The 17727-nt window shown below is 42.1% G+C and overlaps 1 protein-coding gene across 2 annotated transcripts; it reads right to left on the bottom strand.

Moving 5' to 3' along the window:
- Nucleotides 1–385: 385 nt before the first annotated feature.
- VAMP4 (vesicle associated membrane protein 4) lies at nucleotides 386–16329 on the bottom strand. 2 transcript variants are annotated; one of them, XM_072128986.1, is made up of 8 exons: nucleotides 16161–16329; nucleotides 15165–15301; nucleotides 9165–9211; nucleotides 7764–7814; nucleotides 4940–5040; nucleotides 4170–4249; nucleotides 3206–3257; nucleotides 386–2932 (listed from the first exon to the last, which is right to left on the bottom strand). In XM_072128986.1, the coding sequence occupies exons 2-8, from the start codon at nucleotides 15228–15230 to the stop codon at nucleotides 2904–2906; spliced, it is 426 nt and encodes a 141-aa protein (XP_071985087.1). In that variant the 5' UTR covers nucleotides 15231–15301; nucleotides 16161–16329; the 3' UTR covers nucleotides 386–2903. The 2 variants fall into 2 exon arrangements, with proteins under 2 accessions (XP_071985087.1, XP_071985088.1); XM_072128987.1 differs by lacking the exon at nucleotides 16161–16329 and adding an exon at nucleotides 16087–16109.
- Nucleotides 16330–17727: the final 1398 nt, after the last annotated feature.

The following is a 17727-nucleotide window of genomic DNA, read 5'->3' on the forward strand; positions in this document are numbered from 1 at the left end:
AATCAGAGCTCAGCGTTCATTTTCTCACAGCTGTGTATAAAATTAAAGATGAACGCTGATTGTTTTCCATTGGCAATTAGAACAGTTTTAACTCAGAAACGTTATGATAAATCTCCCCCTAGGTGTCTTTATAAAAGATATAAAAGCACAATCCAGCACAAGGCTGCATTCACACGAATGTATGCCCGCCTTAGCCGTAACACAGTGAAAGATAGAACATGTCCCATCCTTTTCCCGTGTACAGAGCGATAGTTCCCCTTGCGGTCGTGTGAATACAGCCTAAGTTTTGTAAAAAGTCTATTGATGGTCATGACTACTTACAATAATTCATATAATTGGAAATCGTATTTATAGCACATGAAACATCAGAAAAACAAAGCCAGCAGAAGAGAAACGTAATGCTGTAATGGGATAAATTATATAAATAGACAACATAATGCACTATTAACATCCGAAACTCATATATACAAACAAAAGATAGAGCAAAACTACAATATTTATAACAAAGGGGAAAACGAGAAGACATATGCTAGTAGATGAGCATAGACTGGCACTATGTGAGGGTTTGGCAGCATATACAGTGTCGTGCAACCTATGTCCGTCTTGTTTTACAATGGCAGCAATGTACATTATTGACTTTATAATACTATATACAGGAATGCAGATTTCTCAGCGTGAACTATGATGTCATCACAGACCGATCACCAGAATGACATCCATAGTAGTCCTCAGCCCTGGTGTGAATACAGACTATAGGCAGATATAGTCCAGTCACTCACTACACAAGGTTCCCTTTAGAATAGGATATCTGTTCTGAATTACAAAGATGGAATAGTGGGGGGCATCACTCTGCAAAATCTGTGACAACCCCCTCCCCCCCAATAAAACGGAACGGAAAATCATACATGACAGCCCAAAAGGGTTTTTACAGGCTAAAAATACTGAGCAGCGATACAATAGGTCATCATTACCAGAATGGTCTGACACTGGACACCCCACCCCTGAGCAGCTCCTCTCACCATTGAATCTAGAAGTCCACAGTATGCAGGTCAGAGCCGTACATTGACTTCTACGGGACTTTTAAGTCTTTCTGGTATTGAACATGTGAGAGCAACTTGTTTTCCCCTGTTCAGTGGACAGCAGGGACTCTTGTCCCCCCCTTCACGATCATGCATTCAAATGTAAAGTATGATACAACCCCTGTAAGTGTGGTAACTATATATGTAAGTGCAAATTTATGGAAATGTTATGTGTGACAACAAGAATGAGGCATAATCCTACCACCGGTATATAAGAGGCCAAGTCCTAAGGAATAGTGACTACTGTCCCCAACCAATGCTAAATCCTTCAACCAAAATATAACTACTGGCTTGTGTCAGCAAGACAAGAGGCCTGACCATGATTACACTACTTGTTTACCTGATTGTATAAAATAAAATACAATACTAGTAAGGTTAAGAATCTTTTAGAATTGCAACACTGCACTTCTATTTTTAGATTGTTATTAAAAAGAATAAGCCAAGTTAGCCGTAAAGTGTTAATAGAGTGGGTGCCTACCTAACAGAATAGGTGGTAGGTGTCTGATTGCTTTGAGTCGTATCACAAGGTCCCCTCTTACGGTTAAAGGGAACCTGTCATGAGAAACTGACCTAAAAAACCACAACCAGTATGTTGACAAGCAGATGAACACCTTCCAGATCATGTTTCTTTCATGGTCCAGTGTGATGGCATCATCCACAAAATCAACTTTGAAGTAAGATGTAAACTGGTTGTATAAAGTCAAGTAGGCGGAGAGTTTAACACTGAAGTCAAGCTCTCCCTGCCTTAGAACTTCCCTTCATTGTAATTGATGAACCTGCATCCAAAGACATTACTAACCAGTGATGTCAATGAAGTCCATGATGTCAATCACATGGGTGGAGGTGTTCAGAGGCGGGGAGAGCTTGACTTCAGTGTTAATCTTCTGGCTCCCTGTCTTTATACATTCAACCTACATCTCAAAGTTGATTATTTGGATGATGCCACCTAGCTGGGCCTAAAAGCTGTTCTACTGCTCGACAACATGCAGGTTCTCTTTAAGCAGTCATTCACATGCACATTAAAATGTTTCATTCACTTCCATGTGAACGATGTAGATTTATAGTGGATTCTGAGATCCTTTTGGTCAAGCAATTATATCCTATAGATACATTTTAGTTGGAATAACTTAAAAAGGGAGTCTCCCAGGTATGAAATCACCCACAAAAAAGACTAGTGTTGTCTAGGGCACTTTAAAAAGTTTCAGAGATACCTTCAGTTTCTTTCAGTGATCTGTAACTGAACGGAAACACCCATTGTTGCAAACTAGGGCCACCACTTAGTAAACTGGGGGAGGAGTCATACATTTTGGTGCACCCGTTTTTCTATGCAGCACTCGATACTGGCACTTTTACATAATTATTGACACCCCCCATAGAAACGAGCCTTAGAATGCAAAAAACGGGGACAACAAGCTGCTTACTTGTGTAAAATAAATAGGTCTGAAATGACAGGTCACTGGGAAACAGGAAGGGTAGTTTTTTTTAACGTGCACATACAATGCTGTAGAGATTTGGGAGCTGGCATTGTTCCAGATCTATAGAGGTGTAACATACTCATATACAAAAGGTTCCCCTATCACTCCGTGCCCCAACAGATGTGTGTACAGATGCATCACCAACGACTCTACCTCTTCCATGTGCAAAAATATATGTTAACAAACAAAACGACAATAAGTAGGAAAAGCAGGGGAAAAAAAACATCAGTTCTTCGTTCTCATTCACAAAAACTTAGTTCAGTAATAATTGTCCATGAGGAATGTTGTCCCTTTAATCAGAGAAGAGGAAACTGAAGTGTTCCTGAAGAGATCCCACATATCGAAGCGGTTAGGAGCGATACTTCAGAATAATGGGAACTGCCAGAAATAGAAAAATCACAATTACATAAATTGAGGATAAGAATTTTATGTCTTCACCAGTCCCAAACTTTCGCAAAATATAGATGTGGAGAGCATTTCCACACAACATACAACGATGTACTGATGGAAGGCTAGTATATTATATATACTAAAACTATATTAGAATAGGTTCACACACAATTATTTGAAGCAGACAAAACTACTCCAAAAACCGCATGTGACACTCAAATATTAAACATCCGAAGAAATAAAAATTGTTATGATACATACCGATAATGACTAGCAGGATGAACACCAAGACCAATGCCACAATTGCTTTCATCTGGAATAAGGAGAATATATGTGGTGTTAAATCAAAGTATGTAAAGATGATATAAACTTAAAGCCCATCTTTGAAGCTATTCTTATTTCTTTACTGATGTGGTCTTAGATCTCACATTATCACACATCACATTATTTCACAATGACTGATGTAAAAAATGAAGAAATGACTGAATGGTGAACTGGTGCTTAATGGACAACTGGGTGTTACCATTTCATCAAAGTGGTGTTTCCTTAGACAGAGAGCCAGTGTCACACTGTATAGATACAACTCACCCACTGGCAACACCCAGTTGTCAATTTATTTTAACAGTTCTGAGAGAAAATAACTGGAAAGATCACAAGGTAGAGGTCTCTTAGGTCTGGGGTCTGGCCTAGATGCACTGACCGGAGTACTGCTATTCAGAGCGGAAATAAATAGGGGGAGATTTATCATCAAGTTTCTGAGGTAAAACTGGTCTAGGTGTCCATGAAAACCAATCAGCTCAGCTTTAATTTTATAAACAGCTGTGGGAAAATGAAAGCAGAGTTCTGATTGGTTGCTACGGGCAGCTACAACAGTTCTGCTCTAAGAGACTTATGATAAATCTCCCCCATAGAGTGTAAGGGGACCTCCACAGCTTCTTTACTTCAGAAAAAAAAAATTGTCAGCAACTTATTTGAAAAAAGTAAATAAAACTTGCTTAAAAGGGATTTAACAAAGATTTGTGATACTGATGACCTATCCAGAAAAATTGAAGTAATAATTGGAATTTAAAAAATGTGAGCTAATAGACGGCAAGAGACTTCAGCTTTGTCACCAACCAAAGGGCGAAAATGATTTGGGAAATGTATAGATCAAGTGAACATAAAAGTATAGGAACCTCCCAAATTCAGACTCTAATATGTGGAAGATATAAAATTTAGAGTATACCTTGCATTCCCGCCACCACATTTGTCTCCGGAGCTGCCTTGCTCTGCTGCTGAATGCTGTCGCATTATCTGATAGACTTTCTGTGGGGAAAGGTAAAAGAAAGGAGAATGTAAAGATGAGTGACCGGAGACACTGGATCAAACAAACACATTAAAATTCTCCTAATGTCAATGGCAATTGTGTGTTCCTGGTAGATGACCATGACCTAAGGAGCTCAGGCATCCCCAGAGCTTTTACCTCTGCTCTTTGGTGTCTCCACATTCAGACATCAAGTTATTATTTCCTATGGGAGGCCTAACTCAATAGGCCAAAGGCGGCCATGATAAGCTACTCCTCCAGGCCCATCAATATTCACGGAGAGAAAGCCACTGACTAATACCACTGGAGGATTAGCTCTTGTGATAAGGGTTCGGAAGTGTAGACACTGAATCTATGGCTACTCCATTGACATTAGATTGACGGCCATTCCCAATTAAAAAAAGGAGAGCAGTCAGGGTCAATACACTTTATTAAAGGGGTTTTCCTGATATTTGGAGGCCTCAGTGACCTCCAGCGAAGCCTTCGTCGCTCCTTGAGACGAGCAGAGCAGACAGCTGTGCATGTCCATTCTGATCCATTCCCCTCTATGGAGCAGACGGAGATTGCCGAGCACCACCAATCAGCAATCCTGTGGATAGGGCCCAACGTGTTTCCCAGGAAAACCCCTTTAAGGGATCCAACTCTCCATTAGATAATGACTGCAGCTTCTCATTGAGCACTGTCCACCTCACCAGATTTATCTTGCAGTTCATCCAGCCGCTCCCCTCGTTCTATCACTTTGGTGATATTTTCCTGCATGACATCGATGACTTCATCCACCTGGTTCTGGACACTGTAAATGGAAAAGTATATAAGTCAGTTAACAGCGGGCTAGTGGTCTTCTTGGCAGCTTAAAATGGAAGGCATCTTAGGAGAAATCTACCATCAATATCCAGCATGATAAACCAGGGGCACTTACTCATAGATAGAGGCAGTGTGCCTGTGGTAATCTTCCATGTTATCCATGGCCTCCTTCCAAAATGAACTTTTAAAATCATGCTAATGAGCAGACAAGCTCATAAGGGCATTACTAGACCCCCTCCATGCTGCAGATTCACAGGCTGTTACACTGTGCAAAGAGCACTTCCCCCTAGGTGGGGTTTGAGACAGTGTAACAGACTGTGAATCTGCAACATGTTGGTGCTCTGGCAAAACTCCCCTTGGAATAATTCTAAAAGTTGATGTTAGAAGGAAGGAGATTATAAGGAAGGAGATATAAGAAGATTACCACAGTCACAGTGCCTTTATCTATAAAACCTTCCATAGGCCATAGGCTCAGGATTAATAATCTGATAATGTGGATATTTTATGTAGGAGATCTGAATATGTCAAGCAAAGGGGGAAACAGGGATAACCCAGAGTGAAATGTTTAACCATTTCCACCAGCTGTGAAGCTGAACACAAGCAAGACAGTCCAGTTGAGGGAAAAAAGACAGGTCCTTCAAGTTCACCTGAGCCTATCCCAAGTCATACAAGTCCTAAGTCTGCTATCCCAGTCCTTCAAATAATAATGGTGGATTGGGAACCTATTTCCAGCACCTAGATCACTTAACTACATCCAGAAAATATTTGCCTCTGTGCAATCTGCAGAGTAAGTGCTCCTAACCCTGATCTGGAAACCTCCTCTACTCCGTGTCCAGGAGTCAAGGGTCAAATACCAACAGGAGAATAAGAAGGAAGCGTCTTCCCTATGATTTACATCGCTTTGAACACCAACTGGTGACTCCACCGGGTTTTCCCAAAGCGTCCTATCTATTTCAATGAGTAATGTAAGTGTCAGCTCCTTGTCATGTCATTATCCACAACATATTTGTGACGGATATTTGTTAAGATTAACATAATATCCACATCTACAATATGAATAAATCTGTAGCATAGCTGTAAATTGTGTAACATAATAGGTTTATTTTAACAAATGTCCCTTCCCATGAGCACCAGGGGTTAAAGGGAACAAGTCTTGATTTTACCTCATTAAACTACCTACCCCTTCAGGTACCTACCCCATCTAGAATTCCTTCTAATGTGAAATCTTACCCAACGCGGTATGAAAATGAGCAGAGAACAGTCATATTTGCCTGAGATGAGACAAGTTTAGAGGCAACAGGGGGTGGGTCACTTCAGGCACCTCAGAAGGGGTTGGGTCACTTCAGAAACATACTTCTGGTTTCATATTAAGGATAAGAATCTCATCTTTAAAGGACATCTACCAAAAGGATCAAGGATTGTAAGCCAAGCAGACTGACATATTGGTGTGAGACCCTCTCTGACAGGTTCTTTAAGCTTCTTATGCCTTTGTTTTAAAAATGATGCAAATGGGTTGTCAGGGGTAATTCGGCAGATTTACCATTGAGCATGTTACATTTTTCTATCCCCTACAAATTATTTGCCTTAGGTCCAGCCATTGCAAGGATCTACTCTGCTTTAGGGCCGATTCACACTGCACATTGGTCCGTGAATCACAGAACATGCATTGTCCTGTTTTCCAAAAACAAATTTTTATCCTCCAAGGCTGAAATTCAGACAGGGACATTTTTTTTTATGAATTGAGAAAATTGCCATTATGTGAGGAAATTATTTAATTGCTCTGAGCTTGCAGGATAATGCGATCATACTGCTGGAATGTAGCGCCACAATTATAGGAATCCCAGGAATGACAACAAGATCTGATTAGAACATCTTGTAATTAAGCCAATCAGAGACTAACTGGTATCCATGCCGAAATTCAGAGTGGTCACAGCAGTCGCAGATGTGACTGGGCCCCCTGCACCTCATTATTGTGACTGCAGTCTGTACAATAGAACGGGGCTGCACTTACACCCGGAAAGCTTCAGAGCCAAAATTGTATACCATTTCTTTCTGGTTCTGTAAGTTATACCAGGTACATTACTAGAATGATCTAATGCGGGATCCCACATTTAGGGGGGGAGCTATCACGGGGCGAGATATTCCGTTGTACAGGCGGTCCCCTACTTAAGAACACTCGACTTGCATACGACCCCTAGTTACAAACGGACCTCTGGATATTAGTATTTTATTGTACTTTAGTCCTAGGCGACAATAAATAGCTATAACAGTTATCACAGCTGGCTGTAATAAAGCTTTAGTGTTAATCCTGGTTCTTATGACAACCCAACATTTTTAAAATCCAATGGTCTCAGAGACCAAAAAAGTTCTTGCTGGGATTACAATGATAAAATATTCAGATCCGACTTACATACAAATTCAACTTAAGAACAAACCTACAGACCCTATCTTGTATGTAACCCGGGGACTGACTATATAAGCATACAGAGGGATACGTCATACATCGTAATGACATGTCGAGATTCCGCCCAAAGTGTCCTTACATTATAAGGAAAAAATAATGTGTGAACCCAGCCTTAGGCTATGCTGTAAGATGTACACATGGATACGACCCCACGTGATCCACGGAACGAGGTGCGATACAATATAAATATAACCCCGCAGCAGGGATACATGTACAGATCACTTTCCAGCTGTCGCCCACAGACTTACTGTCTGATCTTGTCATTCCTTGCTCCAAACTTAGGTGCAGAAGGTCCCCTCCTGGAAAGAGAGAATATTCAGTGTCAGTATCAAATGGTGCGACTTCAGATATGAGCGTCCACAGCAGACAGACAGAAACTACAGGACAAAATGGTGGAATCAGTATCACAGATCTCTCCTCTGGTCAGCGGGGACGAGTCACATCTTGCTGGAATAAACATTTATACTTGTATGGACACAGCTAGAAGCTCCCAGCATACAGGTTACTGTGCACTATATATACTGCGCCGCACAATATAACATGATCTACGCCTTCCAAAAGCGATAACTACAGCTGGATCCTATCTGCAGCTCTTACCTAGGTAAAATGTAGCTATGGTGGGGGCTTTGTCTATGCTGGAGACCCCAACCAATGGGGAGAATGGGGTCCCATTAAGTACGACGTGGACCACTTGGTCCCGGGCCACAAATGAACATTTGGGGACGGCTAAAACATATCTGAAAATAAAAATCTGATAATCACCTTTCTACTCTCAGACCAAAGGAAAGGAGAATGGGTGAGAGTTAATACAAAGGGCATAATAGGGCCACTCTCTTATATAACATTACTGCAGCCCCCCACCTAGTGGAAAGGGGGAAATATAAGAGAGAGGCTGCAAGAAAGGAGGCTTCATAAGAGCGGGGGCATTATATAGCATGTGGGCATTATACTTTTTAAGAAACACAGGGGTTTGGGGAAACTCCACTAGTCCCTTGAGAAATTTTGTTGTGCAGTCGCTCTAATTGTTCCATTGACATTGGAAGGCATAATTTCCGAGAATAAAATGCTCTGATGAGCAGTGGATAGGGGGACAACCACTTTAATCCTTTGGGCAGGTCATTAATGGAGTTTTGTTTAGCTTGGGCCTGACATCAGAATTGATATTAATACAGAAGCAGAAAGCACCATACTCTGGGCAGTGGCCATGCTGTGCTATTGCAGCTCTGCTCCCTTGAATTATAATGGGAGATAGGTTGTTATAGCACAGCCAGGCCACCGTAAAGCATACAGAGTCCTCCGCTTCTGACCCCAGGTCCCCATTGATTGCAAAGAAACTTGTATCTTGTTTCATGGTTTTAAATTTCCTCAAATTCACTGTGTGCTAAAATTACTCTTTTTTTCCCTCAAAGGGTTGTTATAGCTCTGATGAAACCACTTTTATACCGTTATGTTTTTATTTTTACCAACTTCTAGGGAGCACCAGGTGTTGAACACCACAACTTTATTTGCTGATGAAGATTGACTAAATTAGTCTTATGTCAACATGTCATGGAAAAGGAAGAACTGAGGCCTGTGCAGAATTTAGGGTGAATGAACTTGTTATATTCTTATCCTGTTTTTAACTTTACATTTTAATTTAAGGCACTTACAAAAAGAAGTCTTCCTCCTCATCAGAGTCTTCCTCTAACAGATTTCTCTGTAAAGAAATAAAAAAGTTACAGATATATGAACAATATAAAGATTAGAATAAGACAAGCCGGCCGGTTGCATCATGTTACTGGTGTCTATTTCTTATCTCACATTTATGGCTATTCCTAGGAGTGTTGTTTTCAGGCTTTAGATACTATGGATTGACAGTACACAAGATAATTACAATGTAGACAAACTATATCAGAATAGAAGCATCAACTGGATAATAAGTAAACCTGTCTGTCAGTAATTATACATGTCACAACTAACACACACATGCAGCAAACTCCAATGGGACAGGAATACTCTGCGGAGGTGCTTGTTTTAATTTAATTCTACAATAGGAAATCTAGCAATAATCTAATAAATATCTTATATAGATGTATTTAAACTTCTGGTCTGGTACCATTGCTCTATAATGGCAGCTGCCCAATGGTACAGCCAATGGTTCAGACCTGTGTAATAAATGTATGGTATAACTGTATAGAATTTACATGCCGAAGACATGTGACCTCCGGCCTGGCAAACTAGGTAGCAGTAGGGTAACATGAAACACAAAAGGTCTGATAACTCTTTACGAAATGGTAAACTATGTTCAATTACCATTAAAGGGGTAAGTTAGGCCCTATCCTGTGGATAACTTGGTGATCGGTGGGGGCCTCGGGGATGAGACCTCCACAGAACACGAGAAAGGGAGGTTCAATTTGCCCCAGTCAGCCCCTCGTCACTTCCCAAAATGAGCGGAGCAGTTGGCTGTGCATGGCCGGGATGCCCAATTCATCTCCATAGAGCTGACGGAGACTGCCGGAGCCATACTCAGCAATCTCCGTCAGCTTCTGCAGCTCCACTCAACTTGGGGAGCAACTAGGTGTCCGACTGAGGTACATCAGACCCCTCCTTCTAGTGATCTCTGGGGGTCCCATCACTGAGACACCCACTGATCAGAAAGTTAGGCCCTATTCTGTGGAGTCCGACTGAAGGAGCAGCAAGCAATCCAGAGAATGTGGAATCCTGATCTCTGTCGCTCCTGTTCACTGTCTATGTGAGTGCAGCACATTCTTGTCCTGACATTCTAACCATTAGCAACAACGGGACCCCCAATTCTCCCTCATAATAGGGGTCCCAGCGATCAGAACCTCACCAACCAGCTTGTTATCCCGTATTCTGCGGACAGGGAAAAGCTTGCAAAGTGGCTACAATCCTTTTAGAAGCCTCAAGCACCGATTCTTTTCATAGTAAGACGAATGCTAGGAATCTTTGATGGCCAAATTCTCTAATACTAAACTACTGGCATCAATTATCATTGTAGTAAAGGGAAAGGATTCCAAAAATGTCCTGTGTAAAATGGGACTGCCCTAACAATCATCACCTCCAGCCAGGACTGAAGCAGACAAAAAGCCTTGGAGAACATTTCTTTCTGAATGGAAACACATTGTAACCTTTTTATGAATACATTTTTCCTGGTAAACAGGTTGTTTCACTCCTTATAAGCCATTAGAGTAAGCAAAGAGTAAGCATAGTAACACTGCAGGTGCTTAACAGTAAATCAGGGGGTGAAAGCCTTTATCGGTCTGGGGGTTGCATTGTCATCAGATGCAATAACTAATACAGACCCCAGAACAGACTACAAATATACAGTGTACAAACCAGACCTTAATAGTTCTGGAGACCCGACCCCCCCATAGCACATATAATAAGGGAGACCCACCCCCAGAGCCGACTATACAGTAGATTCCCCTATAGCTGACTTTAAAGGGAACCTGTCATCATAAATTGACCTTATAAACCACTACCAGTATGTTGTCAAGTAGCTGAGCAACTTTTAAATCATATTTCTTTCATGGCCCAGCTTGGTGGCATCATCCAGAAAATCTACTTTGAAGTGAGATATAAACTGGTTTAGTGAAGTCAAGGAGGCGGAGAGTATAACACTGAAGTCGTCTTTCCCTGCCTCAGAATATCCCCTTTACTGTAACTGATGGTCCTGCATCCAGGGACATCATTGACCAGATCTCCAGGAGTATTGTGCACAATGTTAATCACATAAGATGAAGTGTTCAGAGGCGGGGAGAGCTTGACTTTGGTGTTTAACTCTCTGCCTCCCTGACTTTATACATCCATCAGTACAACTCTGGAGGAAGCAGCTTCCCACTTAGCAGCCTCAGGCCTGTGGGCAGCAGGGAGCGGCCTGAGGGTTGTGCACCCATGCGGTATAAGATTTAACCCTAACTCCACTTCTTTGCCCAGCTGGCAGGGTTTTTATCAATGGACACCTCTTTCAGTTTCCTTGCTGCGGTGGTACATGGGTACTGAATGCTTAATTCCCTAAAGTTGACAACCCCCTCAAAGTTGTACTGTTGTTTGAGTACATTTTTTATATTGTGTGTGTTTGAGGAGGGGTGATGTGAACATTTTTCAAATATACTATATTATTCAATTCTTCTTAATTTGTTAAAAACCTGCTACAAAGTGCTGCCATTAGTTACATAAACTGTCTATAAGCCAGTATAGTGTATGTCTATGCAGGCTGAATACTCTCTCGGCATCTCCTTATGCAGCTGAAAGTGAAGCGAAGAGTCATGCGGATAGCCGGAGAGAGGATAAAAATTGTTAAAAGTCACTGCATGAAGCTGTATAAACAAGCACAAAACCTGCTGTTTCGACAGCCTGCATAGCCACACACTATTCTTGCTGGAATATACAATTTCCATCACAACAGACAGATAATGTGTAACTGAAAGGGCACTTTACAGACTGGTCTTTAATAAACTGAGTAGGTGTTTTCCCCGAAAACAAGTTAGGCCCTACCCACAGAATAGAGCCCAACTCAGTCTCAGTGATGAGAATGCTGGGGGCCAGCATTGGCTGGCTGGCTATACACTGCCGGGGGCCAGGCCTGGCTGGCTGGCTATACACTGCCGGGGGCCAGGCCTGGCTGGCTGGCTATACACTGCCGGGGGCCAGGCCTGGCTGGCTGGCTATACACTGCCGGGGGCCAGGCCTGGCTGGCTGGCTATACACTGCCGGGGGCCAGGCCTGGCTGGCTGGCTATACACTGCCGGGGCCCTGGCTGGCTGGCTATACACTGATGGGGGCAGGCAGGCTATATACTACTGGGGGCTGGCAGGCTATATACTACTGGGGGCTGGCAGGCTATATACTACTGGGGGCTGGCAGGCTATATACTACTGGGGGCTGGCAGGCTATATACTACTGGGGGCTGGCAGGCTATATACTACTGGGGGCTGGCAGGCTATAAACTACTGGGGGCTGGCAGGCTATATACTACTGGGGGCTGGCAGGCTATATACTACTGGGGGCTGGCAGGCTATATACTACTGGGGGCTGGCAGGCTATATACTACTGGGGGCTGGCAGGCTATATACTACTGGGGGCTGGCAGGCTATATACTACTGGGGGCTGGCAGGCTATATACTACTGGGGGCTGGCAGGCTATATACTACTGGGGGCTGGCAGGCTATATACTGGGAGGTTGTGACCAATGCATTTCCCACCCTCCGCTTATAAGTCAGTAAGTTTTCCCAGTTTTTGATGGTAAAATTAGGGCTTATATATAAGTACAGATTAAATATTTCCCATTAAATTGTAAAAAAAAAACATTAAAGTACACTATAAAAATCATCACCATTTTTGCCCTGTTTGCCAGATACAATACATATCATATATCAAAATGACCCTCACACACTAGGAAATTAATTTATAATGGTCACTTTCACATAATTTATACATTTGAAATAAATATACTATATATTACCATTTACACTTCTTGTAAATTTAACCCCCCACAAAAAAATTTAAAAATGCTTTAACATTTGTTAACTTTTGACTAGCCCTATTTGTCAAATAAAAAATGAAAAAGAAAAAAAAAAACATTGCAAACATTTAAAGGTAGCATGCAAAAAAATAATAACTTATGGTTCTTAAACCACTACATGAAAAAATTCCTTAAAAATGACCCAGTCATTAAAGAGAACCCGTCATGCAAAATAAACCCCCTAAACTAAATATATTTTCATAAACTGCCATTAGAGAGCATTGCCTCTATCCCTTCATTGTCCCTCTACATGCCTGTAAACCTAAGTAATTGCCATTATACCTGAGGGTCTGGTCACATGTACGGCTAGTGCTGCGTTTTCATGTTTTAATGCAAGACACTGGGTCCTGGTTACCATTCACACGGGTTTAAAAAAGAAAACACATTGGGGATCAGCCGAGGCCCCATACCCTATTGCTGAGTTTGTAAACCCAATACTAGCGGTACATGTGACTGCATACTAAGAGTGTGGTCACACTGTGCGTTTTTAAATCGCTAAGCAAAATGCATGCGTTTGTGCACTTTGCCATGTATTTCTTCATTTCTGTGTAACATTTTCACAGCTACTTACACTTCCAGAAATGACAAAGCGTGATAAAGCCATATGCATGGTAACATTCAAAAACACATGCATTTGATTAGCGTTTAAAAACACTCCAAAAAACCATCATGTGACTGCTAAATGGTTCATTTCCATGCCTGAAATACTAAAAAAAAAAAATTAGTTTGTAAGCTTATATACAACTCAGAGGAGTCCATTGACATTAAGCGAGATCAATGCGGCCCTGCATATTGAGTGGTTACTGCAATGCCCTGCCTCATTGTTCCTGATTGACAGGTCTCACTGCTACCTATTATATGCTGCTGCATGGAACACTGAGAGAGAGCTCTGTTACATCATTGGCCACTTCATGTAATGTGACCAGGATAATGTCATCGTAGGTCCTGTTACATTTGCACAGTCTACCCCATGTATGTACCGGATCACATGAAATCACATTAGCCTCCATGGAGGATGGGGAAAAGTAGAAGTCCACAGAGGCGTGATATGATCATGCCACGATACTGCCATTTGATCAGGTAGATGTTGCAAACGTAACTGGGTAAAGGACCTTAGATGACATCACCCTGGTTACATGACATTCTGCGAAGAGGCAAGGGACATAGGGAGGAGTAGATGGAAGGGGCCAACCAAGCAGGAAGGGAAACAATTTATAGCTAGAATAAGGGCGCCAGCTGGTTAATAGGACTCTACGGCAACCTGTCACTAGCTGTATTTGTGAAAATGTGGTGACCAGTTCCCATTAATGCTTAAAAATTCATTATGTAACACAGTGGCGTAACTTGAATATGCAGGGCCCCAGTGCAAAGTATATTTTGTGCAACAGCCTTGGTTTTGGTGACAAATAAGTTCCTGTAAAGTCACTGTCTGTACAAAATAGAGAAAAAAGTAACACATCAGTTTAGACAGAGAACACAGAACTTAAACTCTGACCCATAGTCATCAGGGATATCATTTCTTGCCAGGGATTTAGCTTATTGTTCCTGCCGTCCACATCATTCCTATTGTTTCCACCTGCCAATTCCATAAGAAGGATGGGAGTCTGAAGTTCTGCTTGTAACATTGTAAGCAGGACTCTCATTTCTAATGTTTCCTCTAATCACTTTACTACTCTAGAAGGTCTTATTTTGGCCGGATCCTAGAACTGCAGGGTGATACAATGAAGTTAGTTATGTGATGCTGGGAACAATTATGATCATAGAGAAAAGCAATACGATGACAACCACAAGACTAGGAACCAATCTTATTACTGGACTCAACCTGGATCACAATCAGGACACAAGAGCATCAGAGGATCCTTCGGTGTATCCAATGGATACAACAGGGGACAACCTTATTTGGGGGCTGTTTTGATTTTTTCTAGGTGATGAACAATGTATTTTATCTTGTGGCCCCATGTAGCTGCAGTCCAACACTAGTCCCAAAGGTGATGTAATGGGATCATTACAGAAAACACAATTATTAAATTTGCTGTTGTGACATAAAAGCAGATCTTGCTATGGGCAACACATGCTATATGTCCTTTTAATAATTTACTCTACAATGCATCAATGTCATACTTACCCGTTCACTTTTTATGGACCCTGTGACCTCCTCATCATTGAGGTGCCGCTTAAACTTTGGAGGCATGATGTGTGATCAGACCAGCGTTCTTGTGCCGAGAAGATCTTCTTATCACTTTACAATTCTGCTTCTTGTTTCTGCAAAACATAAAGTGTTAGGGATTTGTGAGTGCAAAACTTTTGTTCTAAACTCCCAAAAATAAACTCCAAACACCGGACCGACAACAACGCTGAACCGTAGTCTATTTTCAAGGGCAACCGGTAAGATTTAGATGTATAAAAAAAAGTGTAAGGAGCGGAGACTGTAGGACGTCATCTAAAAGGTAGGTGAAAATGGACTGGGATTGTTAGCGATTGCTATACAGAAAGTGAGACAAGTAGTCTGAGCTTCCCATTCACTGCCATGATCTCACACCACGGAAATGAATGGGAATTGTCAACTACAGACTCAACCTAGAAAACAAAGGAGCACATGGGGTATTGTGTCCCCTGCATTTAGGTGAGGACACTATAAGGCAGGTCCATTCCATAAGTAAGGACCTACAATCCCCAGAATGCACGGCTGATTGCTAACCTGACCCCCTCTACCACATCAGTAACATAAATGACTTGTTAGATCATTTCATTTTAGGATTGCACTTCAGTGGCTGATCATGACACAAAGATGTAAATGGGTTGATTTAACGACATCCTCAAATGAATGGGGAAGGGGTAGACTATTTTGCTACAAATCTGGTGATCCTTACGGATCCCAATATGAGGTATGTATGTTGTCACTTCCAGATGCTGCAGCCCTGGGCCTGGGACAGTCCCTGCTTCTGAACCTCTGCACATGCACACATATAGACAGGTGCACAGCTCTGCGGCTACTGGCCCCGCTCACTGCAGGACAATAACAGGAAGCAGAGCAGGACGTCACCTGCCTGTCCATCAAATATCAGATACTAAATTGTACCGACATCGGTCACGGCGCTGATCGGATCACCAAACCAATTACCGATCTCCGGTTATCTTTTCCCTGTAGACGTGCACGGCTCTTGTTTCTAACGAGCGTCTAACATGGCGATTCATCGGCTACCGATACAACCTCATCACTCGGCACTCGGCTGCTCTTCCTGCTGTGTCCTGTGACAGATGGATATTGCACAGCTGCGCAGGCGCGCTTAGTCTGGGAAACCCTAGCCTCCGCCATGTTTGTACACCCGCTGCATCATGTCCTCTGTAATCTGTGCGGTTTACACCCCTATCACCAGTCCTGAACATCTTAGCTATATTTATTATGTAGATTTCGTGCAGAATGCATATGTATTAAAATTTACTGATTAAAATGGATGGGAAGAGGGATTACTTGTATAGCATATGCCTAAATGTCCAAGAAGGGAATACCCCTCTAAAGATACAACCACCAAAATTGTGTTCTGTAAATTACATAGAGTATTTATAGTGGACATAACGATAGTGGTTCTGAATAGATCAGTGGCTACAAAGCTGCACTGCCCCTCCAAGTAATTCCAGGAGACTCATGGAGCCCAGTGCTGTACAAATTGGTAAGGGGGGACGGGCCACGGCTCAATGCGATCGGTAACCAACCTTTGAACAACACGAGACAACGGGGGTTACATTTATCAAACCTTTTTTTTTTTTTTTTTTTTTTGTGCCTTTTGCCATGTTTGTATTTTTCAGCGTTGTGCCTGATTTGTCAACAGCTTCCATATGTTTGACTTATGAAAATGTCACAATTTTGCCATTATTTCATTTCAAACAATGTCAAGCATGACTTCCAGGGCTGTTTTTAGGTTGTAACTAACTAGGTATAGTTTATGGACTGACCTTGTAATGGCGGGAGCGGGCCGGGGACCCTGATGGACAGACACTGACCGTGCATATAGCACATTGCTGTTTGCTGTGCAGCCCTGGCCATGAATATAATTACCTGGATTACTCACCTCAATCACAGTAAGAAAAAGGTTTATTTACTGATGTACCAAGAAGGTTTTGTATATGTTCAGGGGATGTCTGTACTTTTGGTGTATATAAGATTTAGATTTTGGTTGTCGTGGCATCTTTTCACTGTTTAATCTATTGGGTGCTGTTCTCAAGAGAGTCTAAATAAAGTGTACAGGAGGTCCCCTACTTAAGGACACCCGACTTATAGACGGACCCCTCTGCCCGCTGTGACCTCAGGTGAAGGTCTCTGGATACTTTACTCCCAGGCTGCAATGATCATCTGTAAAGTGTCTGTATTGAAGCTTTGTTGATAATCCTGTAATCCTGTTGACTGCCTGTATTGTTTTTAGTCACGGCACCACTCTGTGATGCTTTACATACATACTGGGACAGAAAAGAAACATGAACCATGGAAAATGGCTGAGTGGGACCGTCAGTGTGAATTAGTGGTCAGTTTTCTTATAGATTTATATCTGGGGCTCAAACCCCTAATCATTGTAAGGTGACTTTCAAATTAAATGAGTCTGTGTCCAGCGCTGGAATTGACTAACTTGAATGAAAAGACAAGACCTGTCCTTGCAGGAAGTTAGCAACAAGACCAACAAGTTTATTGAGGG

The sequence above is a fragment of the Engystomops pustulosus genome, chromosome 10, assembly GCF_040894005.1.
Source record: "Engystomops pustulosus chromosome 10, aEngPut4.maternal, whole genome shotgun sequence".
In the NCBI taxonomy this organism is placed as follows: Eukaryota; Metazoa; Chordata; class Amphibia; order Anura; family Leptodactylidae; genus Engystomops; species Engystomops pustulosus.

Bases quoted from the DNA above. Each gene is read 5' to 3' on its own strand.
- VAMP4 (XM_072128986.1), bottom strand. From the start codon at position 15,230: ATGCCTCCAAAGTTTAAGCGGCACCTCAATGATGAGGAGGTCACAGGG. The intron at 9,212-15,164 runs GTAAGTATGACA...ATTTCTTTACAG, and splicing joins GGTCCATAAAAAGTGAACGG to AGAAATCTGTTAGAGGAAGA. The intron at 2,933-3,205 runs GTATGTATCATA...TATTTCTGGCAG, and splicing joins CATCCTGCTAGTCATTATCG to TTCCCATTATTCTGAAGTAT.